The sequence below is a fragment of the Orussus abietinus genome, unplaced genomic scaffold (assembly GCF_000612105.2).
Source record: "Orussus abietinus isolate OABI.00-Male unplaced genomic scaffold, Oabi_2.0 scaffold273, whole genome shotgun sequence".
Classification (NCBI taxonomy): Eukaryota; Metazoa; Arthropoda; class Insecta; order Hymenoptera; family Orussidae; genus Orussus; species Orussus abietinus.
In genome coordinates, this window is record NW_019394428.1 from 98,239 (window position 1) to 121,785 (window position 23,547).

The window sequence follows — 23,547 nt, forward strand, 5'->3', positions numbered from 1 at the left end:
CCGCAAGGGGGACGGCCCTTCTCCTGGAGGAATTAAGGTTGACCCGATCCACGAAAGAAAATGCGGGACCTTACCCATCCGAAGACCAAGAGCAGCCTCGAGACCTCTTCACAAGTCCAGTGAAGACGTCCTCGACGGCGAGAGGTTGCCAAACGATATCGACCTCGAGAGGTCGTACTCCAGCACGTTCGAGGTTAGCCAAAACTACGCGGACGACTTCGGGATTAATTTTGCCGGACCGCAAAAGTTGCGGAGCGACCTCTCAACGCTTTGCCTCCTGGACGCCACCGACCTCATCCTTAAGGGTCAGATGGAGCGCTCCAGGAGTCACGAGTCGAAACATGACCTCCTTTGGCCTCAAATGTTCTCCGATACTCCGGAAACCGGGCAGGACTTTCCCAGACAGTCGTGCGGAAGGACCAGACACAACTCCCTGGAATCCGAGGTCGAGGTCCACGCGTGGAACCCCGTCTCACCTGGTTCCGGATTCGCGACCTTACCGAGACGCGCGGACAATTCCAACAGGGACGCCCACGCGGGTTGCGAACCTCCCAGGAGGCTCTCGGGAACGGTTCCACTCCTGGAACCGCTTTACGAACACGCCGTTAGCGATCCGGTGAAACCCAGAAGCGCAGAACACGTCATCCCTTGGTGGGAACTCGCTACGAAGAAGTACCGCCATCGCAGTTGCCCCTCCTTACAGGTGAGTTTCCTCTTAAGGTCGATTTTCTGTTTTTCTTCCTCCAGGAAGCCGATCAACCACAATCCAGAATATCCTTTAAGACCCAATAACGAACTTTGTTCGTTAACTTCGATGCCAGAAACTGTTATTTCACGTTATTTGAGCAAAAGTTTCCAACGTGGCGTCGTTCAATATTTCCAATATGGCGTCGTCGGTGTACCCACTGAACGCCATGGTGTAAACATTTTTCGGAAAACTCCGACGCATTTCGACTCATCGAACTTGTTTACGAAGCTATTGGGAAAGAAGGAATTATTTTGAATACAAAGTGACGTCAGAATTCGATTTCGAGGGTAAATGAGGACGCGGCGTGCATTTTCAATGGCGGCGTTGCGGAGGAATTCATTATCTCTCTCGTACTCCGCGCCGATGATAAGTACTTATTATAGTTGCTTCTCATCGATCGTAAGCGGAGGTGTCGCGGGGGAATTTCGCTGCCGGTTTCGCCGCTAATTTTTCCATCGGTTTCGCGCATTTATTCCGCGGTAAGGACAGGTTCCCGCTATATCGAGTGGCCTTCTGACTTTTTATGGCGAATATTTGTCTAACGGGTTGGCAAGATTGCGGAAGACGAGGCGGAATGAGAGTCGCGTTCGATATATCGACGTCCTCCCAGCGAGACCGCCAGGTTCATCGACTGCAATCCACTGCATCTGTATAAACACGGTAGAGAAAACGAACACCGACTCTTCGCCGACTGTTCGCGAATAGCTTGGCTTGTCTTCTGACCGATTCAATGGGGAGTAGCTGGAGTAAAAGCGCTCCCGGCCTCGAGTTTCGCTCGATTTTCCGCGAATGTTCCGAGAGGCCCATCACTGGCATACCTACGTAAAGCGAGAACGATGAACACGGGAATACCACGAAAGAAGAGGGAAAAAAAAAACATGAGAGAAATTACGAGCATTCTTGCTCTTATGGCAGCTTTTATTGAAATCACGATCCCTGGCACCGGTTATGGTCTAAACGTAACGTAACGATTGCAACCCATCCCAAGGAATAATGAACTTTTATTCTGAATCGCTACATTTTTTTATCGCACCGCTATTGAATTGAAACCTAATTTCCCATCGGTATGACTAACGACACTCACAGACCATTTTACATTTTCCTTTTACATGGTCATTTTTATTCTTCGTCATTATTCATTGCTCATCGCTTTTTTTTTGCATTATTCATCATCATAGTTAGAAATTATATAATCAATTTTATAATTTACATTCATTGGGAGTGATTTTGCGGAGAGTACGTGATACTTTTATTTGATATTTCCTCGTAAATTGTGGATCTGTATTACTTGTTAGGAATGGAAAGAAATTAACTGAGATCTCGTGGGTACTTCCTTATTTCAGTTGTCACTCCGCGACTTGTAGTAAATAATTCAGACGAGCCATCCGTACTAGCGTCGTGCTATTGCAAGGAAAAAAAAAAACGAAACGTATACGCGTACGTGTGCGTGCGTAACCAGTGGCGGCTCTGCCCCGAGGTGAAGCTCTCGGTATGGATTCCGATGGTAGAATTTTTCCACCGCGTACCCGGTCATGTAGCCGAAAGGCGGTACGTTACGAGTTCACTTTACGGTAAGGATTATAACGGGTTGAACCGGCACGGAAACTCTGCGGAAAGGCAGTTAGCGCTAATGTTGTTTCGCCCTTCAGCCACGTACCGATATTACAGGATAGACACGTCGAAGAGGCCGGTAAAGACCGTTTACGGTTTCCGAACGATCGGCAACGTCTCACTTAGAAATCGGATTCAAACTCGTAGCAGGATTCTCGTTGCAGCATTTTTTTTTCTGTTTTTTTTTTCTTGTCAATTTCCTCCAATAACTCGATCATAACACCGATCAGAACCGGATTTCAAGTGAAGGCAATCCATCCGACTCTTCGGTCTTATTGGTCCATGATAGTCATTTCCTTCATCGCTCTAACTTTCAACTATTTTTAAGTTAAAGCACTATTACATGTCATTAATTTTTATTTGAAATACAGAATCGATATGAAGGCGTTTTGCATATTTTAATAATAATGGGAGTATTTTCGACTTCAAGGGGAGATAATCCATCCGGCTCTTCGATCTTATCAGCTCGTAATAATCATTTTCTTTACCGTTTAACCTTCAACTATTTTAAAATTAAAATACTATCATACGTTATTAATTTTCATTTTAACTGCAAGATGGATATAAACGCGTTTTGCGTATTGTGTAGTTTTTTTTTCCTGCTCGTTCTTCCTTTTCGATTTCCTCTTTGCATAGAGTGCTATCGCTCAATCGCCTGTGAATTGCAAACCGATATCACGGGATAGATATGTCGAAAAGAATAGGAAAAAGCTTTATCAATTTCCTGGCGATCGACGTTTCACCTCGGAATCGGATTCAAACGAGCCTACGGTGAGAACGGGGCCACTTGTTGCCCCGAGTTCTAGCCAGAGTTCACGTGAACCTTTTCTAGTTTCCTCCAAGAAGAGCGTTCCAAAATTATACCTCTTCAGCGGGACGGAGTAATACCAGAAACCGTGGAGACTCGTGAAGTGAAATCATGTCGCGCCACGATGTATCGCAACGGTGCGTGGGTTCTGTCTCGGCTCTTTCTCGATTGGATAATTAGCCGGGCCTACTTGGACCCTCTTTATCCATTTGGACCTCTTTAAGTATGCGGAGAACAAGCATCGCATGCCTCGTCCCTCCCGGCAGGGAACTCTGCGTCGAATTTTTGCCGATAGCACAAGGGCCCCTAGAGGCGGCGGCTTTGCCTCCGGAGGAAAAAATTACTTTTAAAAATGAGACCCTTCCGAGACTCTTTCGGACCACTTGTACCTCTTCAAGTACACCGTCTGAAAGGTTTGTTTCAAGTATAAGACAACTTCTCCGGAGCGGATTTGTGCATAAATATACCTACATTAAGTGCAAACCATGCTTAGAACTTAACCAGGATTCTTCATGACGGAAGAATTAAATTTTGTCAACCCTGGAAATAAGATATTAAAAATGAGTATATTATATGAGACGGTTTTAAGTAGACAGTAACCGGTATCTAAATGTCTTTTTAAAAAACAAGATGTTTTTAAACACTCTATATGCTTACTTTCAGATTGCTCAGCAAACTCGTCAATAGCCATGAATTATTCGCTTCTCTCAAATTACTCCCTTATCCTGGTCGATATCTAAACGCCATATGGTCTGTATCGCTTAGCTACTAAAGCCCTATGTTGAAGGCAATTACCTTCCGACGAGTGGGCCGGGCCCTTAAAGGGGGGCCTCAATGGCACACTAAGGTTTCCGGGTTCCTGACTGGGGTGCATCTGCAAAGCCCCCCGTTTTAAAGGCAGCCAAAAAGGGCTCGACTGGCATAAAAGTGTCACGGAAATTCGTAATAGATGGAGCCCGGCGTACTCGCGCACGTGGGACTCGCACTCGTTCGCTCGTGCCTGGTTAAGATTAATGGCCGGCGCGGGACCGCCTTAACATTTCACCGTTTTACCATTTTAAAGTTTTAACGCTTCAATGTTTCAGCGTTTTAGCGTTTCGTCGGAGTGCCGACTCCCACGTGGTCTCGTCGACCGATCTCGGGTCTCGGGTTCCTCGCCACCGGATGCCGGATCGATCGATCCAAGATCGATACATGCTCCTCCCGTTAATTTTTCACAGTTGCATCTGCGACATCTGCGGCCGGCTCCGTCGGCCGATTTCTTCTCTTTTTCGTTGAGTTGCGGTTTAACGGGAGCGCAGATGTCCCCGTAGCTTCCTCACTTAGGGTTCGCAGGATTCTTTCGGGTAATCTAAGTGTCCGCGAGATGTACATCCGCAATACCCTGGGAGAACCGCTCCCACCTCTCGGAATGGCATAAAAGGTTCTTTGAAAAAAGGTCCGAGAACAGAGGGAACGTTCACGCCCGAAATTACGTCCAGAATTGGCCGTGACCTCTCGAACGACAGTTATGTAAAAAAAATTATGTTATTTATTAATTATTATTATAACGTATTCTAATTAACATAGGCATCCCTGCTTCGACGTTTCGGTACTCTTCATCTTTTATTTATGTTACGTTGCACGGGAATTCCTGCCTTTACGAATCAATCGGTTTCTCACTCGTAAATTGAGTATAAAGTTCGTCACGAGCGATTTATAATAAAAATTTCTACGGGATTCGTAAAGTAAGAATTGCCTGTAATATTTGTCTGGGCAGTTTTTATTCTTTGTTGATCGACTGGTCCCTTATCGATCGGTATCGGCACTCCTAAATGCATATTATATCGAAACGAGCTCCTGAATACCTCGGTCGTAACCACGCCGAAATTTATCGAGGAGCAGTCACTTACGCGTGCTCTTCGAGATTTAATGCGCCGTATCTGCCTTTAATAAACAATCTTCAGCATCGCGCGTAAACCAGCCTCGGCTTAAGACCGCATTTTGGATACCGCATACATCCGACCTCGGTGCACCATCATCCCCAAGATGGGCATCACGTGTTTCTCCTTAGGCCAAGTGGCTTCGTGTACCCCGGCGCTGCATATGCGTGCGCATGCGTGCACATAAACACCTACCCCCGCGTCCACAGACACACTTCTACATCTGCATAACAGCGCATGCACGTAGTGCCGTATTCATCATACAGGAAAACAAGGCAGATGCCTCGGTCGGCAAATTTTAAAGAGCCATAAATAATGGCAATAAACATCCCTTTCGGTTTTTCTTTAATAATCTCGCGCGTATTGACATCGCTCGGTCGAGCTGATCAACGACTTTGTCATAACCTTCGCTTCTTACGAAATCGGCCGGAAAAATCGATTACTTTATTCTTTAAGTAAGGTTCGGAATTTATGAAAATGACGTCGTGCTTTGCAAAAAGACCACGATTGAAGAAACTGCGTTACTTACATGTACATAAGTGTGAATGCAACCATGCATATCCTTCACGCAAAAAGAATTGCGACACCTGAAAATCACAGTCGTGCATATATGGTAACCACACATGTGCCTGGAATTATGATAGCGGTCTCTTTTTTTTTTTTCCGTTACAAAATTAACTTCACATTATTGTAATTTAAACGTATGCAACTGAATATGTGGAATAAGTTCAATTTTCAGATTTTCTATGGAGATTACTTTCATAATTACTGGCGCATACCTACATCGTTCAGTATAATGGAAGGTAATATATGGGGCTAATAGGGAAATTTTGTTTTATTGCATAATTGAATGGCTATGTACGTTATCCTAAACGATATACTTTGGTATCCGATTTGCACGATTATTTTTAGGCTTTGTGATTTTTCCTTTTTTATCGAGCAAGGTACGTCCGCGTGGGTGTGCAGAGGAGTACAGGCGAGTGCAGGCGAGTGCAGGCATGCGTTTCCGCACGAGAGGCGTTCCGGAGGGCACGCACTCGTCTCGGATAAAGTTTCGCACAGTGCCGGGCCTGGGAACCATCGCTCCATTTTAACCGTGGAAATAATGTCGCGCGATGGCTGCGGAAACCCGCAGCGGAATTAATGCCGAGGTTCGGGCCGAATCGCCGTTACTTATCGGCACGTTGCTCGGACATGGGAAAAGGTGAAAAAGGAGGAAGGCGGATCCGCGTGCGGCCTACCTCAAGGATTCCCTTACGAGGAAGACGAGCGAGGTAATTACACGCTCGTGACTAGCGCACGTCCGACATAGGTGACATAGGTGACGTTTTCGCGGCCAACGCGGGACACCTATTTTTCGCACTTCAAAATTAAAATTACGCATCGCGCGCGGCGGTTATTTAACTAGCCAGGAATTACGACATCGACCTGACAATAATTTTAAGTTTGTAGTAAAAAGGAACTTGACTTATGGTAAATTAAATTGTAGGGTATAGTGGTTAGGTCAAATTATGTGGTAGGTTATTACACGAGGGACCTGAACATACACGTTACGTCAGGTTAATGTTAGGTTTTAAACATTTCATATTTAATGAACTTTTTAAAATCCACGATGTGTTGTGTGGCTGTAAACGGCTGAGATTCTTTTTTAATTAAGAACCAGGGCTCGTTTATTCATTTATTTTTTAATGAATGCTGGTCTCACACAAAGCCGGCCGGTCGTGGTTAAATAACGGAGCGGAAAGTTTCGTCGTAAAAAATTCACGAGCCCGCAACACAACGCGTATCGAAGCCGTGCACAGTGGTGGGCCTTGTTCTCGGATGCACTTTGCGATGCATCCTGCGCGCAATTCCGCAAAGCATGTTTCGCCCTTATTTAATCCCTCGAACCAGTACATTTATTTCCTGGCCTCGGCCGTGGCTTTTTACGCTTCCCTGTATAAGCAGGACTTGTTGAAATGGGAAAATATTCATTCTAAATAATTCGACATGACCTCCCACGTTGCGTGTCATAGATAATGATTATATGCATCCTGCACGCGAATCGTTTATATTATTAAGCAATTTTGTCCTTATTCTATGTCTTGAAGCAGAGGTAAACGCGTTCCTTCCCGAAGGGTTATATTTTCTTACGTCTTTACGTCCCATTTATTTTTTCTTACTTCTTCGTGCACGTGGAGAGAAGATATATGATAAGTAAACCAAAGAAAGTTGTAAACGAATTCAAAGTACTTCATTGGCATCGTTTAAAGCGATATCGTCGGTCCGTCCGTCCGTCCGTCCGAATGCCAGAAGGCGCGATAATTCTCTCAAATGTATCGCGGAAACGGCGCACACTTTCCTGTCTAAATTCTAGATGTAAAATCTAGATTTCTCTCCAGACATCGCGGACAGTCGAGGCATTAATGCTCAATTCCTCGTCGGGACATATTTACAACCCGCGAGGCGGCCACCACGAGCTCAAGAACATCAATCGTGCCCGAGGACAGGCCAATTAGACGTTTAATAACAACTTATTGAAGTAATTGCTGGCCAAAGATTTTTTAATAATAGTCGATCGATTGAGTCATCCGTTAATCCTCGATCATTTTTTTTCTTCCTTTCAAAGAGAGCCCAAAAAGTTGCAAAAGTTTGCAGACATTTTTTCCTGCTCGCCCGTCCCGATAAATAAAGATCGCGAGTAGTTAACCTTGGAGATCACTTAGAACTCAAAGAGCTCCTGATTTAGAATCTAGATTGTCAATGACGCGTCGCCCAGAATAATTTCTCGTCTTCAATTGCAAACGAGACGTCCGGTCACATTGTCAAGGATCCAGAGAACGAGATCAATAGGGATCTTCGATCCCCGATCGCGACCTCTTTTATGGTGCTCGATTATGCAATCATTCGAGACGATGTACCCTGGCGATAAAGAAAATAGAAAATCTAAATAATTTTTTATACCCACGTTATTTCGCGAGCATTTTCCCGGAATGAAATAAGCACACACAGAGAGAGACGAGCCGCCAGATGTGAGCGTTCACTTTTCCTCTTTATGCTTTGCTTTCTTTTATTTATTTATTCTTTTTCATTCGTACATGCATTCGCCCATTCATCGACGGAACAATGCAGCATATGCACAGCATATCTCTTGTCTGCATACCATACGAGAGATACAAAGTTCCTACACGATATTGACACAGGGCAATTTCGCAACCATACAAAGCCCCGAGGTTCGGTATGCTCATTGCTATTTGATTAGTGGGAGTGCATCCCGATATCAAATCCAGACTTCCCGTTGCATAGGTCTTCGATGTTTACATCGAAAGCTCGTAACTGGATTGATTAAAAGACGACGCGTGGCAAACTAATTGACCGCTGCCAATCAATCACCCTTGTACGAGCTTGAACGATTTCAGTAAACTTTACTGGCATCTCTGACATAGCATGTTATTAGAAACAAAACTAACAAGATCGTTCGAGAGTAGAGATAGATCATTCAGACAAATTTTATGAACTCGTTTCGTCGACTCAACATTTTCCAGCACTTTTATTAAGCCTTTCACGTCGATCTGGAAAATATATTAATAAATATTCATTGGTTGAGATCAGTAATTACCATTTTATACAATATCTATCAAATATGAGGTAATTGCAACTTTTTGCGACGAAAGTAAGCACCAAATAATTTATGCATGGAACTGCCTTCCATAGACATTAAAGTCTGTCATTTACAATTATCATTTCATCTCCTGATCTATCTATCAAATATGATGTCATGTTTCCAGAAAGAATAAGCATGAAATAAACGATGAAATATATTCTGTATGAAGCCGTCTCTCATAGATATATAAGGTATTATGAGATGGTCAAAATATTTATAAAATTTATTTTCAAACGGAGTGCACCGAATCATTTGAAACTTCCACGCGTAATTATGGCGGTCGTAAGGAAGAACAGGATGCCCGTGAAATTTCATTTTTCACAAAAAATGTGTCCTACTACTGTCTCGAACAAATAACATTTTTTTTCTATTTGAAAAATGAAATTTCACGAGCATCACATTCTTTCTTAGGGATTTCATAATCTGAAGTTCCAAATAATTTGGTGGATCCAACTTGCAGAAAAGCTTTATTACTATTTTGTCACGTTTTGATGTAATGATCCTTTCGTCACACCTTAAGTTCGCCGTGCAGATCGGGTCCCTAGGGAAAACTAAAACCGCAGACGTGATCGACTTCTGGGCACGAGTCGTTCGCGTTAAAATATCGCCGATCGTTGGCAATATTACGGTTAAAGCGAGCCCTCGTGCACGTAGTTGCACACTGGGAGACATCAATGCCCTCCCATCCTGCACAGGCGATGCCGTATCTGCAGGGGAGGCATTTATGTCCGCCATTGTACACTGGGAGACATCAATGCCCTCCCATCCTGCACAGGCGATGCCGTATCTGCAGGGGAGGCATTCACGTCCGCCACTGTACTCGCGGTCGCTCTCTCTCCCACGCCGCTCGTTTCCTTTAACCTACGGAGAGAAGCCGCGCACCACGACGTGGGCGAACGGTTGTAAACTTGTAAATTGCAACCGCTGTCACTCCCAGAATCGATCCGCGTGCGATCAACGACCTTCCTCGGAAACCGCTCAATGTCGGAGGAGATAAATCCCGATCTGCCCCGTCGGAGGAGAAAGTCCGGAGGATTCCGACGTTGCGAAAAATCACTCGCAAATATGCCGGCCAGACAGTAGTTTCGCAATTTTTACGGGGTTTCGTAATCTATGAAAATACCGCAAAACGGGGTAATTTAGGTTTAGACCCTGAAGCAATTGAACGTTCAAGGCGATCGCGAGACAGGCCCCTGTATTTTTCCTTTATTTATTTCTTCTAATCTAGTGCATTACGAAACATACACAATTGGATTACACATGTATCGTACACCAATGGGGTCATGAGTAATAATTTCAAGCCACATGAGAAAAGAAAGAAAAATACGCTGCTTTCCGAAAGAACGGCGACACTTAAAAATCAAAGCTGAGCGTTTCATAACACCGTATATAGTTTAGGATTATGAAAGCGGACTATATGAACATATTCGGTACTTACGTGTATTTCTTAAATAACAATTAAATCGCCGACTCTTTATGCTGAGTGACAGTCTCTGATTTGCACGATTTTTATTTTGAAGTGTTGCGAGTGTTCGTTGGGCGGTATAAGAGCAATGTCAGGATTCTGGCTTGTGTTCATTTTATATTTCTTTATCCGGGGCAATTGAGTTCTCATCGAACCAGAAATTGCAGCATTCTAAGTGAGCGAAAATTCCATGCACGGCATCGTGGGATAGATCGAGAAATAGTGCTTCACCCAGATCCAAGGTTCACGCGGATGCGCGAGCAAGACGGCATCCTAAGGGCGATCGGCGAAAAGAGAGACCTCGAGCGATGAGTAAATACGATGTTCGCGTGGGAGTGGAGTTTCAGAAGTTTACGATCGGCCGATATTGCCGACGAGGATCTGTAGGCTCCACTAGGTGGGTGTCCGGTTCGATTAGATATCGATTCCCGGGTCGTATCCTTGGTAGGAACTCGCTTCGCTGATTCGAGTCCTTTCCACGAGGACGCCCGGTAGAATTCCGTAACGCGCCGCCGTGAATTACCGTCGTAAATTCGAACCCCGGGCGATTCTCGGCCGTGATAGAGACGTACTTTGATCGGAGCACTTGCCGCAGCCTCCCCCGCGAGTCCTGGACCCTGCCCAAGGGATAGGACCTCTTAGAAATGAATTAAGAGCAATCTCCCAAGTTCTCGGAACTCGATCTAACCTGGCATGTAGCTCTTAGAGGAAATGTTTATCTAAAGGAGAGGCATGGGAAATGCCTTCATAAATATGTTGCAGCAAGTTTATTGCAAGTGTCGGTTTCACAAATAACAGCGTATCAGATATCACAGATAATGGGAAGGTTATTAAATTTAAGCTGACAAATATTTTTGCGTTACTTTCCAGGAAGCATTAGGTCGTCTTTCGCGTGGTCGTGCAGGGGACCCTCGACCTAAAAGAAAAATACAATCTCTTCCCACGTGTATCAAGAAAGATATCCGGAGTACCGTTTTTTTTTTTCTTCTGCATTGCTCCTTTTGTCAAGAAAAATTGTAGTTTGGGAAAATAAGGCATACAGATACGAAGGAACGTGGAGAGGAAGAGAAAACCTCCGGCAATTCCTTAAAGGCGAACGGCCGAGCGCGCATTTTCTCCGGGGGGGCTCCCAGATTGCAGTAGGCCGTTTATCGTGCTCTCGTCGACGATATGCCCGACCCAAAGGAGAAAAAGGAATCCACGTCGTGGCCCGTCCCATAGCGCCGCAAAATGGCGACCGGGAGAGGAAAGGGATACACGGTGTACACGGGGCCGTGTACAGGGGTATGCTTTCGAGAAAGAGCGAGAGAGAGAGAGAGAGAGAGAGAGAGAGAGAGGGGGGGGGGGGGGGAGAAAAATGTAACGACCGTGTGTGGGTCGCATTGTGGGTCACTCGCCTACGTTCCCGTCCCTGGAGCGATGCTAATGTCCCCTGAGAAGATGGTCTCCACGCTGAAATATGCCCCCTCGAATCACTATGATCTCCAGTCGAGCCCGTGTCACTGGGACACGGGAAAGAGCGAGAAAGAACCTCATCAAACTCAAAGCCGGGGTTTTATTTAAAAAAAAATAAAATTGTTAACGTCTTTTTCCCCCGTCGAAGATCCAGATTTCCACTTCCACGAGAATTCTGAATCGCCTCGTCTAGTTTGGACGTCGTAAAACGCGACGACCATTCTGCTCCGTAATGTGCACTATAAAACGGGATGCTGGGCTAGGGACTTTATTCCGTTCGTAATGACGCTCTTCGAGGTGTACGGAAGGATCCAGGGGGGCGTCGAATCATGGTTGGATTTTAGTGACACGAGGGGGAAGGATTTTACGTCTAGCCAAGAAGAATGGTTGTTAAGGGTTTTATTAAAAATACCTGACATTCCTCGGACGTATTTTGGGTTTTAAGAGGCGATTTGTGGCATTATGAGATTCTTCTCGCATTTTTAATGTTGGCTCTTCTTGGCCATTTCTAGATAAAATCTGTCTCGGTTCTAAAGAATGCTGGAAATGGAGGTTTAATTCTACAAGGAATCGATACTATTGATAGAATTTTTCTACATGACGGTTTGACCATCTTTCAACGTTTTGAGTGCCGTGCACTTTTATTGGATGAATTCACCCCACTCGTAATGTTGGTCCATGATGCCAGAAGAATCGATTGAATGTCTGGACCCGATACGGTCCCAATGGGATGCTGCGCAGGGGGATTTGGATTTAAAGTCCAAAAAGAATGACCCTCGTCTATAAAATAACTTGCTTTGCTTCGTATGTAGCAACTATATGGCGATTTAACGTTTATGGTCCTCATATTTTCGAGTTTACGAGAAAATCCAGAGATTCGCCGGGCGATTTTGCCCCAATTGTACCAAACCTACAGTGGCGGGATATCTTCTCGGATGCAGTGGGCTGTATGCAAATTTAATTTCCTGGGGTAATATCCGCTATAGAAAGCAGAGTCTAGGGAAATCTGTAGATCAACATCTGCATATGTTGCGTATTCTGACTTCTGGCTAGATTTACACCGTGCTACTCCGCTGCGTTTCGTCGTCCAACGCCATTCTATTCCCGTTTCGGTCAGACAAATAGATCAGTTTATTATTAGCATGCTTCTACCCGTATGCAGAGTTTAACCAGGATGGAGGGAATTGAAATGATACTGGAGAAACAATTGCAACCGTAAGAGCACTTGCATGCAAGTGCAGAGATAACGACTCTGGATATTCATTGTTACTCTCTCAAAATATGAAATATTCAATGGAATTTAAGTAGTCATACTTTAGCAACACCACTAGAAGCAATAAACATTTTTAATTTTGCCATTCCATTTATGATCATTACATGTCAATACATAAAAGTGGTCAAAATGTGAAAAATAATAGCAACTCTTCTTTACATCATTTATCACTAGTTACTATCGATGCTACGTAACAGTAATAAATGGTAATTAAAAATAGCAAGATGATTTTTACATTAAAACACGTGTAACGGTAATGTGAATTTTCCGTGTATGAATGTAGCAATTACTTATGACCCGTTTTCCACGACTCGGGCCTCGGAACATTCACTGACAAAATCGGTAGATCTAGCTTTGAAGATGGCTTTAAGAAGCATTTCTGGGCACGACCAGTAATAAATCAATAGCAAACATCGACAAGAATCTTTCGATTAAAATTCCTCCATTACCGCGAGTCCGAAAAATGCCCTCGCGTGCCGCATCGTTTACACTAGAAAGTGCCGAACCGCGATTATTCCCACCACGCCATTTTCCCTGGTTTCCCTGCACTTCGGTAACCCACATTTCACCCGCAACAGAATACATCTCGGAACGAGCGTTACACAATTTTCTCTGAAATCAAAAGCGCTGAGTGTCTCAGCTACGCCATTCATATGTCCGTGAATAGCGTACGTCGAGTTGGCATCTTGGAATGACTTTTCATTCAGTGTTGAAACACTGGAAACGTCGGTTTCTTGAAAGAGAAACTCATCGTGAATGTGTTTCAAATCGAATACGTAAAAAATTAAGAAAAATGAAATGCCTTGGTACATCATGGACTTAGAGTTTCTTAAAAATATTTTGAGATAAGCGAGGAAAGCGTACAACTACTTCGTACTCGGTATTCAGGTATTAAGTACGTTATAATGATACAGGACCTGGGGTGTTTTTAAATTACGCGAATTTCTAGCCTAATTATATAGCTGGTTGTATCGTACTTTGGTAGTTTTCGTTTTGCGGCTTGTACGGTATGCCGGGATTTGTACGAAACCTATCGGCGGCCTAGATCCTCCGTTCAGCAAGGTAATAAATAATCGTATCAAAAACAAACAAAGCATCTATCTAGCTACACCCTAGAGGACAAGGAACCGGGTGAGGGAGAGGAGAGCAGATAAGGATAACGGGCCATCCGCAGCTTCTCGGATAACTTGCAGTCCTACGCGAGGCCCTCGTGAATGATTGGACGAGTCCGATTGCGCGTGGTCGGCTCCAACGGAATCAACCAATAATACTAACGACTATTCCATTTCAAGAGAAAATATAAATAACTGCCCGCCTAAGCAGCAGGCACATGACTTCAAAATAATATTACAAGATTCGAGGCACCATTTGAATTCAAAACGTCATTTTTCATCTAAGATTTCAATGTTTTATATTCACGTTTACAACATGGCTCTACATTTATTTGAATTTCATTTTAGAGAAGAAGATTTCGGATTCATGAAACTTCCTTGTCTCATATCGACTTATAACATGAACTCGTAATCCCGCAGGTATTGGGCGTAAAAAGATATTTGATAGTATCCCTAAAACTTTTACTCGATTGCCGCAAATATCGTGGCAAATAGATGACGCCAAAACATGAAGTAATCAGGTAGACTTAATAAAAATATTTCATTAATTGATTAAAACATTTGTCGCGATTGAACTTCACACTTCGACCCAAACACTTCGATCGAAGCCGTACGAGAGTGGAGAAGTGAGCCAAAATTCCGTTAACCCGCTCGAAACATTTTCTGAGACAAGTCAAATGCAGTCAATCGAGAGCGATTTCGTTCAATGAACGAAGTTCTTTTTTTCCGTGCGGGTCGTCTCGCCGTCCCACGTCCCAGTTCCGATAAGACACGTCCACCTGGAAAACCGTGGCCGGCTGCGCCTGAAATCGGGATACCGAGTCGGAAGAACGAAAGAGAGGAAGCTAGATAAGGATAACGGTCCATCGGAGGCTTCTCGGATAACCCGCAGTCCTACGCGAGGCCCTCGTGAACGATTGGCCGAGTCCGGTGGCGCGGGGCCGGCTCCAGGGGAATGGGGCCCAGCTGACCAGCACGCGGACTAGGTGGACTAGTTCGCGGACTGGTTCCACTCGCCTCCGTGGCACCCGAGGCTGATTATCTCCTAACTGTCAGGCCTTGGCGTTGGTAAACGTCCGCCGTAATTACACGGCGAGTGGTGCGCCTTCCCGGAGCCAGAAGGGCCCGCCGATGTCGGCCAGGAGCGTACCACGTGCCCCTCGAACGGGCCGTGGCCCGAGATAGAAGATGGAACCATCTGGCGTTCCCGCCCCCGCGCCCCCGGGGGCAGGGGCCAAAGCCTGCTCTCTTTGAAAATTCACCCCAGCCAAGCCTGACCTCCTCGGATAGCGTTCTCTTTCGCTCCTCGTCGCTTTGGGTGCGGGAAAAGTGCTCGCGTGTGCCGTCCCTGCACATGGCGACTTCTATTCTCACACGAGATACATCCAGCGGATGCATTTTCTGGAAGCTTGTGCACTTACTCTTGTCCAAGTGAAACTTCTAACCCCGCGGTAGTGTTTTAGGTTACCGAAGATGCTACTACAGGTTTTCCTGTTTATGACTTGGCGCTTTGTTTTCAAACATGCTTGTTTTTCTTTCGTGTTCGTGTATTTGAGAAGGGAAACAGTCGTTTATTAATTTTTTTATACGGTCAATTGATATTTACAATCTCGGTGTGTTGGCATTATGTCTAAAACAGACGGTCCCAAACGTGTAAGAGCGAAAAATAATGAAGAATAATTCATGACAATTCTATTAATTGAGGAATTTCACCTCTAAAGCGCGGGACCACGCGTCCGTTTTTTTACGATCGATTGTATTATATCCTGAATTTTACCGTTCTCTGGACAAGTCTGTAACGCTTTAACCTTGCGTCGATGGAAAGTTGACCGATGAGTGGGTGTTAGAAGAGCGTTAATTAAGTATCGGGGAGTACCCTGGAGAGAAACGTGTTCGGAAGGTCCTTTTATGCGGCCCGATCGAGGCGACTCCTGAAGATGACCCCCTGAAAATGAAGGTGGCAATTCTCGTCGATATTAGGATAAAGGAAGAAAATTTACATGGAAAGTTTAATTCCGTTCTTGGAGGATGCTTCCAAGTCGTCTCGCCACTTTTTGGACGCCCCGGAACGCGAAAGGGCCTCCGGCCCACGTCCGGAGGGTCCTTTTACAAGGACTTGACAGACGTCCTTTTACAAAGCTCTAGATGAAGGTGGCCAGGGTCTTTTGGGTTACGAAAGTCGTTACGCGGGAGAGGGCCTCGCCTCTCTCGAAAGGGACACGTTCGATGGGCTGATTTACAACTAAGACTTTTCCTTTTTTTTCTGTTCCAGGCCCACGTGGTGTCAGCCTTCGAGCAGTCCCTTTCCAACATGACCCAAAGGTTGCAGCAACTCACGGCCACCGCCGAGAAGAAGGTGAGACCTTTCGCCCTTTGGCTCTGTCACTGCTGCGAGCCTGTACTCAACTCGTGTCGTTACATACTTGTACCCTGTACACACCTGTACATCACCTCTTCCTAGGAGCAACGTCCTCCTTGTCCCTGCGATTCAACTACCGGTGCAATTAACTCGAGTTCGGACGGAACGACGTGCAGGCTCTTCATTGGACGTCATGGGGCACAAAGGAAAATTCTGCAGTCCTAGAAATAATTTGTTCTGCCTCGTTAAGCGATTTTTATTGCCGTTACTCTTGGTGGGAATACGAAAAGGACCTATATTAGATGTTAAGAGGTAATGGGATATAATCAAGCCAGTCCACGCGCTGCTATCCATTGACTGTAGTCTCAAACTTTGTGAAAATTCTGTAGAGTTCTGTAGGTTCGTTAGGTACCAGTAGACGCAGAAAAATTATTCACGATCGTAATACAAGAATCTACTTGCCTCGGACAATGTACAAAGTCTAAAAATTGGCTAGCAAATGGTTCCAGAAACGTTTTTGCTGTATGGACAAGCATTTATTAGCAGTTATATAATTCATTGAGATTGCACAAATTATATTCATGTTTGCGATATTCTCAGTGTCGTCCTTTGCTAAGTACGCAGATGTCTTTTTTCCGTGAAAAATACATTCGTTCGGTTCATCGGCCGAATCTCTGAAAAAGTAGATACGTCGATCCTTTGAGTACAGATTAAGGTTAAGCAGCTAAGGTGACGCGCTTTTTCTCTTATAATAACAAGAGACACAGTACAAAAGTGTAAGATCAGCGAGTGACACCTCGTAAAGCTTTACTCGCAAGCCTCGGCATGCTTTTGTCGTAAGTCTTCCTGGCCCTCTCGTAAATCGCAAGAGAGGAAGAGTCTCTCTGAAAGGGATAAAAAAGAAATGAAGGGAGAGCTCTCAAAAATGTTTCGCGCCCGGTGCGCGAGCTGGTTGACAGTCGAACCTCAAAATTCCAAGAGCAAAACTCGAACATCGCCGCCAGGAACCCGCGAGCAAGAAAAAAAAATCAGAAAAGGAAAACACCATGATTCGATACGAGAGCAGTAATTTTTAAAGGGGGCACCTCCGGGTCAGGATAAGCCGAAGTTCCATAAAAATGACGAGCCTTCTGAGTCCTTAATGTCGACCCCGGAGTCAAACCACCACTCGAAACCCATCTTCAATGAAATCATCGTGATATGCTCTAATCAGAAATGAACAGAAATAACTTGGTAAGGAACGACAAAATGGACCTCGCCGAGAAGGGAGACAAAAATAGGGAAACGAAAAATGCGATCAACTTGGACACTTCAGGGACCAGGGAAAGTGCTGATAGTAGCCGGGATCGGAGACTTCCTCGACCCGGAGATTCAGCTAGATCGAAATTAGCTCAAATATTAGGCATAGGGAAGATCATACCAGATCCGAACTTTGCGATGGTCATCCCCATCCCTTCGGAAGATGCGAGGGTGCTAGGATTGAAGATCCCCGAAGAACATCCTTCTAAAAGGATACCCAACTCCTCGGGAAGACCTCCATCTTGCTCTTCTAAATCCTCTGCCAGTTCCAACCAGCCTAAGGGTGAGAAAAGCCAGGAAGTTAAAGGGGCTTTTAGTCCTGTGTCCGGAAGCGCGTTGCAACGTTCAAAACTTCAGAGCTTCAAGGAAGGGAGACCTATCGAGAGCCCTAAGGGCTTTCAAGCGAAGCTGGAACGAGGATTAAGAAATATCTCCAACAGGACTGGAAGTTTAACAAGGAAGACCAAAATTGAAGGTAAAAAGAACCTTTTCCCTTGGTTGCTCACCAGCGCTGGAGGTGCTCCTAGGCCCACGAGTTGCAAAGAAGAAAAACCCGTGGAGAGCCAGGAAGTTCCCGAGGTCCTTGATCAGGACACTGCGGATAGATCCACTGAACCCGACTCCAAGTCTATGAGACACTTGTTCAGTATGGCCGATTCCTGGAGCAGCGATTCCGTGGTCAGCCATTCGGACAACTGCAGCTGCTGTCATGGCACTGAAAAGTGTCCTCTTCATGGAAAGATTAACCTGGAAAGTGAAAACGATTGACAATAAATAAGAAGAGGACAATCGATAAGGAGTTCTTATACAAAAAGGCACGATGTAAATGAGGCCAAGGTGCGCTCCCACGGAGGACTTATTTTTGACTTGTTCTGCGCCTTCCAAAACACCGCCGTATTGCAAAATATTAAAAGTACCATTGGTTAATAAAACATGGCTACTTTTTGGTAGTATACTATGGCTGACCTGTCAAAAGGGCTGCGCCGGAACACACGTAGTCTCCTTCACATCATGACAAGAAAGTATCTTAATTTTCTAAATTATCAATGACGAAGAACGATAAAAGTTACACGGATGTAACTCCTTAATAATATTCCCCCTTAACGTTTACGGCTTTTGGAACACCTGGTCTTCTCCAAGTAACATGGAACCCACATAGTACAACGGAACGACTCCACCATCCGAAGACCAAAAATTCCCCATGACGTAGAACTGGATTGAAAATTATGTTGACATACAAAGCTTCCTCGTAACGTGTCTGAAATTATGAGAAAAAATTAATAAAAAGAGTAAGACATCGAGGATTTGATTTCTGTTGTTTGCAACTTCTGAGAACGTCATCTTTGGGCGAGAAGAAACGTTCCGGAATAGATAATCAGCTCTTTCGTTTCAAGAGTATAACTTTCCCATCGCAGGGACTCCCAAGAGCACCTACTGCATCAACTGCACCTGCCACCGCATGAGCCAGTCCTGCCCATAAAGGAGCGACTAGCTAGGGACGGTATACCTCTTAGGGGAGCCATTGCTTCTCTACCTTACCTACGACCATACTACTCACACAATAAAAACCCTCAGAACTGAATAGACGCTGCAATTATACACTTAGAGCGAAATACATTATTACCGGTGAGCACCACGGCCTGGCTTTCTTGCGACACCTCGAAAGTCCCACAACTCGATCGCACCACCGTAACAAAAGGGACAAATTTGCGAGGAAATCGCCAGGAATTTTTCCTGATGTTTTCACTAAATCGTGCGGCTACCGTTGAAGACATTAAAGCAAAAGAAAATTCACGCGATTAAATTCTGCACGCCGGGGCACTCGGTGCACTCTTGCAACCTGTTGCACCTGCTTAGAGGTGCACACCCGAAGGGCGTTGAACCTAAGAATTCATTAATTCTCCATTTCTTTATGCTCGAGTTTACACCTTGACCGTTGCCGGGAATCGGGGAGTCGAATTAAAAGCCGGATGATTCTATTTCTTGGCGTGTTTTCAGTACACTTTCGTCCAATTAGTCGACAGGGACGGAACACGTTGCCAAGCTTGGATCGTAGACTAAGACGAAGTCTTCTACATTGAAGTTAATGTTAATTTAGGTGGATACACCATACTCTGTTAGGTAGCTTCGCACATGCCATGCAAGGCGTGGACTGTTTAAACTAAAAAGTACGTTTTCTCCGTCTGAATAATTTTCTGGTCGTCTAATATTCGTCCAAGCTGTTTCCTTATTACTGGAATGAAGTAAACTCGAATTACATCGGCATTTTACATAACATCATTTGAATCACGCGCATCCTCTCCAATAGAATCTGAATATTAAATTGATATTCCGGCAATTCACCTCGTCGAGCACATTGCACGGTAGTAAGGAAAAAACGGTCCCGACAGGAAGCCCACCTCTGGAAGCAGTCACCAGAAAAAGAGGCATCCATATTCCGCGTAACCGTAACTCGCCGCTGTTCTAATTAAGCCCGATGCCCGGGAATAATTATGGTCGATTATTGCGCGTTTCCCTGGATATTGAAAAACTTGGACAACCTAGAGATTTACACGTGCTCGTGCTATTCGTGTTCGCAGGATTCCGAGCTGCAGGAGCTGAGGGATACGATCGAGAGGCTGAGGAAACAGAGCGCCGAAGCTGGCCTGAACAACGGACCGGCGAACGGTCGCAGGCACACCCTGGGCGATTCCGAGGGCACCACCGGATGCACCGGGAACAGCAATCATCACCAGGGCTCTTCGATGGCGAGGCAATTGTCAGCCGACAGCGTGACTTCCTTGAATTCCCTCAGCAGCGCCTGTTCCGCCAGCAGCCACCACAAGAAGAAGGGTTGGCTGAGGAGTTCCTTCTCTAAGGCGTTCTCCAGGTCCAGGAAGAACAGACACGGATCGGTCTCCGATGCTGAGGACTGCAAGGACGGCCCGGGTGATCTCAGTGCGCCAAATAGCCCCAGGTTACCCACTGCAGTCAAGCACGAGTCCGCCCAAGGCCAGGGTCATGGCCAGCAGGGGTCAGGGTCCAGGACCAATGGTCAAAAGTCGCCGGAACACGAGAACAACCTCAGCGGTAGCAAGAGCAGCTCGGCCCTCTACAAGAAGGAGGACGAAGACGTTGACGAGCTGAAGAAGCAGCTCAGGGAGAAGGACATGGTACTCACGGATATCCGGCTCGAGGCCCTGTCCTCTGCTCATCAGCTGGAGTCGCTTAAGGACACGGTCATCAAAATGAGGGTGGGTTTTACTTGCGCTTGCGGAGGCGGTGGAACGACTATGGAATACTAGAGTTGGGAGTTATTTGATAAAACAATTAAAATACAGGTGTTACAAAATAGCATTTTTCTAATTCCAACGAAGATATTTGTAACAAGTATCTACGTGACACTTTTCTCCAAACTGGATGTACCGAATCATTTGACACTTTATCTCGTAAATATGTAAGCCCTAAGGAAGATCCCGACACTCGTGAAATTGTATTGTCTTTAAAACTTGTTTATACACATTTCAATTTCTTTATAAAAAATTTAATTTCAGTCAGGACCTTCAGTAGAGCTTTCATATTCACGTGGTAAGATTTCAAACGACTCGGTGCACCTAGTTCGACGGAAAGCTTTATAAACGACTGATCCCTCGGATATACAATTTTCGGACCACCTTAAGATTGAATTTCTGTTGAATTCACAGTAAAATGTAATATTTTCTTTCCAGAACGAAATGCTGAACCTGAAGCAAAATAACGAGCGTCTGCAGCGTCTGGTGACCTCGAAGTCGCTGACGTCCTCTCAATCGTCGCTGCCCAGCGACCCGGAGCGCCGTTTCAGCATGACGGAAGTGGCCTCGAGCGTGGCAGCCCTCTCCAACGGGGACAACGCTTCGACGGCGGACCAGTTGGAGGACTTGAACGTCCCCGAGCACCCCGTGGTACCTCCCAGTACGACGACCTCGTCGGAGCCCCCTCTGGAACAGGATACGGACGGAAAGCGTATCAACGTGGCCATCTATCTGGGCGGCGAGAACACCTTCAACTACAACGCGCCGTTCAACAGCAACAACGAGGGAGGCAGCGAGCCGGCTCACTGCATCATCGCCAACGTCTGCATATCCAACAAGACCTCGTGGGACGCCTTGGACTCGACCGTAAGAAGGTGTTTCAAGGACTACGTGTCCAGGGTGGACCCTGTAACGAATCTGGGATTAGGAGTCGAATGCGTGGCCGCCTATTACCTCGGCGAGGCCTCTAGGTGCATCACGGACTCTCAGCATCCGGAGCTTCTGCCTTGCGGCTACCTCGTGGGTCACGTGAAGACGATCTATCTGGTTCTGTCCGGGTACTCCTGGCTGGCCGTTGATACCTTAATTCCCAGGTCGATCGTCCAGCGACTGGTCTCCCTGCTGACCGAGCACAGAAGAGTCATTCTTTGTGGTCCCAGCGGTACCGGGAAAAGCTACCTCGCCGGCAAGTTGGCGCATGCCCTGGTGGATACCGACTCCGACATCAAGGATGCCGCCGCCGTGGCGACGTTTAATGTCGATCACAAGTCCAGCAAGGAGCTGAGGCAATACCTGGCGCACATTGCCGAGAGGTGTGACTCGAATGCTGCCGATGAACTCCCCAGAGTGATTATCTTGGAGAATCTCCAACATGCGGCTTCGCTTGGGGAGTTGTTCAGCGGTCTTCTGGGCACCAGGCATTCTTCCTGTCCAGCCATCATTGGTACCATGAGCCAGGCTACCTGCAGTACCACCAATCTGCAATTACATCATAATTTCAGGTGAGTCGGTTGCTTTGTATTTTTTTCTTCCCGATTACAATTAAAATTTAGTAACACGCTTTGAGCGTTTTGTTAATTTATATGATTTATTGTTTAGTTACGAACAACAGAGTGAAAATGATATGCAGTCAATTAGTGATTCAAGGCATAGTTTGGTAGAAATCTCGGAGATTCGAGCATTAATTGAATGTGACGAACTTTGGAGAGTATTCTGTACGTATTTATTTCTGATTTCTACAGATGGGTTCTCTGCGCCAACCATATGGAGCCTGTAAAGGGATTCCTGGGTCGGTATTTACGGCGCAAACTTCTCGAACACGAGCTCCGGGAATCCGGAGGTTCGAGGAACGCGGAAATGGCGGCTGTCGTAGAGTGGCTTCCTCGGGTTTGGCTCCATCTCAACAAGTTTTTAGAGACGCACAGTAGCTCGGATGTAACATTAGGTGAGTGCCGCTCAATTTATAGGTTCCAGTTTCCAACGAATGCCTGTCTTCTGAATTCCTCTCGGTACCAGCACGCATTCTTTCCCTTACACGGAAGTATAATAAATTCAAGGCTAATCAATTGTGTAATTCTTCGATCAAATAGTCTCTTTTTATTACCATTGAGCGAGACATCGAGTTCTGAGTCTTCCAATTCCAGTCTCAGTCATTATGATATCGATGTACCACGAACTATTGCTCTATCCAGGTCCTCGGCTGTTTCTGCCGTGCCCGATGGAAGTTGCGGGCTCCCAGGTCTGGTTCACGGATCTGTGGAACTACTCCGTGATCCCATACCTGGTGGAGGCCGTCAGAGAAGGCTTGACCCTCTACGGAAGACGCGTGGCTGGAAACGGGAACAGCGACGCGGCGTGGGAGGATCCAGCCCAGTTCATCACCTCGAGCTATCCTTGGATCTCGACGCACGCCGTCCACGGAGGAAGTGACGCCCTTCTTCGTTTGCGGCCCGAAGACGTGGGCTACGACGTCGTCAGTTCTGGACACGCATCCGGCGTCGGCAATTCCAGCGTCAAGAGCCTGGGCAGCACTCACAGCGACAACGAGGGCGATCCTCTGGTGGGTACTCGTGGGTTATCTTT

General features: G+C 45.8%; 2 protein-coding genes across 2 annotated transcripts in view; both read left to right on the forward strand.

Moving 5' to 3' along the window:
- LOC105703316 (protein sickie) overlaps positions 1–23,547 on the forward strand; it is a gene marked incomplete at its 5' end in the record, with an annotated part of 101,577 nt that overhangs the window by 75,731 nt on the left and 2,299 nt on the right. The window contains 5 exons of the mRNA XM_012431622.1: positions 16,310–16,393; positions 20,275–20,928; positions 21,403–22,466; positions 22,707–22,909; positions 23,157–23,524. Of these exons, the coding sequence (XP_012287045.1) occupies positions 16,310–16,393; positions 20,275–20,928; positions 21,403–22,466; positions 22,707–22,909; positions 23,157–23,524 (2,373 nt within the window). The remainder of the gene's footprint in view (positions 1–16,309; positions 16,394–20,274; positions 20,929–21,402; positions 22,467–22,706; positions 22,910–23,156; positions 23,525–23,547) is intronic.
- Positions 17,377–19,312, forward strand: LOC105703318. Its single transcript, XM_012431626.2, has one exon. It carries the CDS (start codon positions 17,612–17,614, stop codon positions 18,461–18,463), a length of 852 nt encoding a protein of 283 aa, XP_012287049.1. The 5' UTR covers positions 17,377–17,611; the 3' UTR covers positions 18,464–19,312.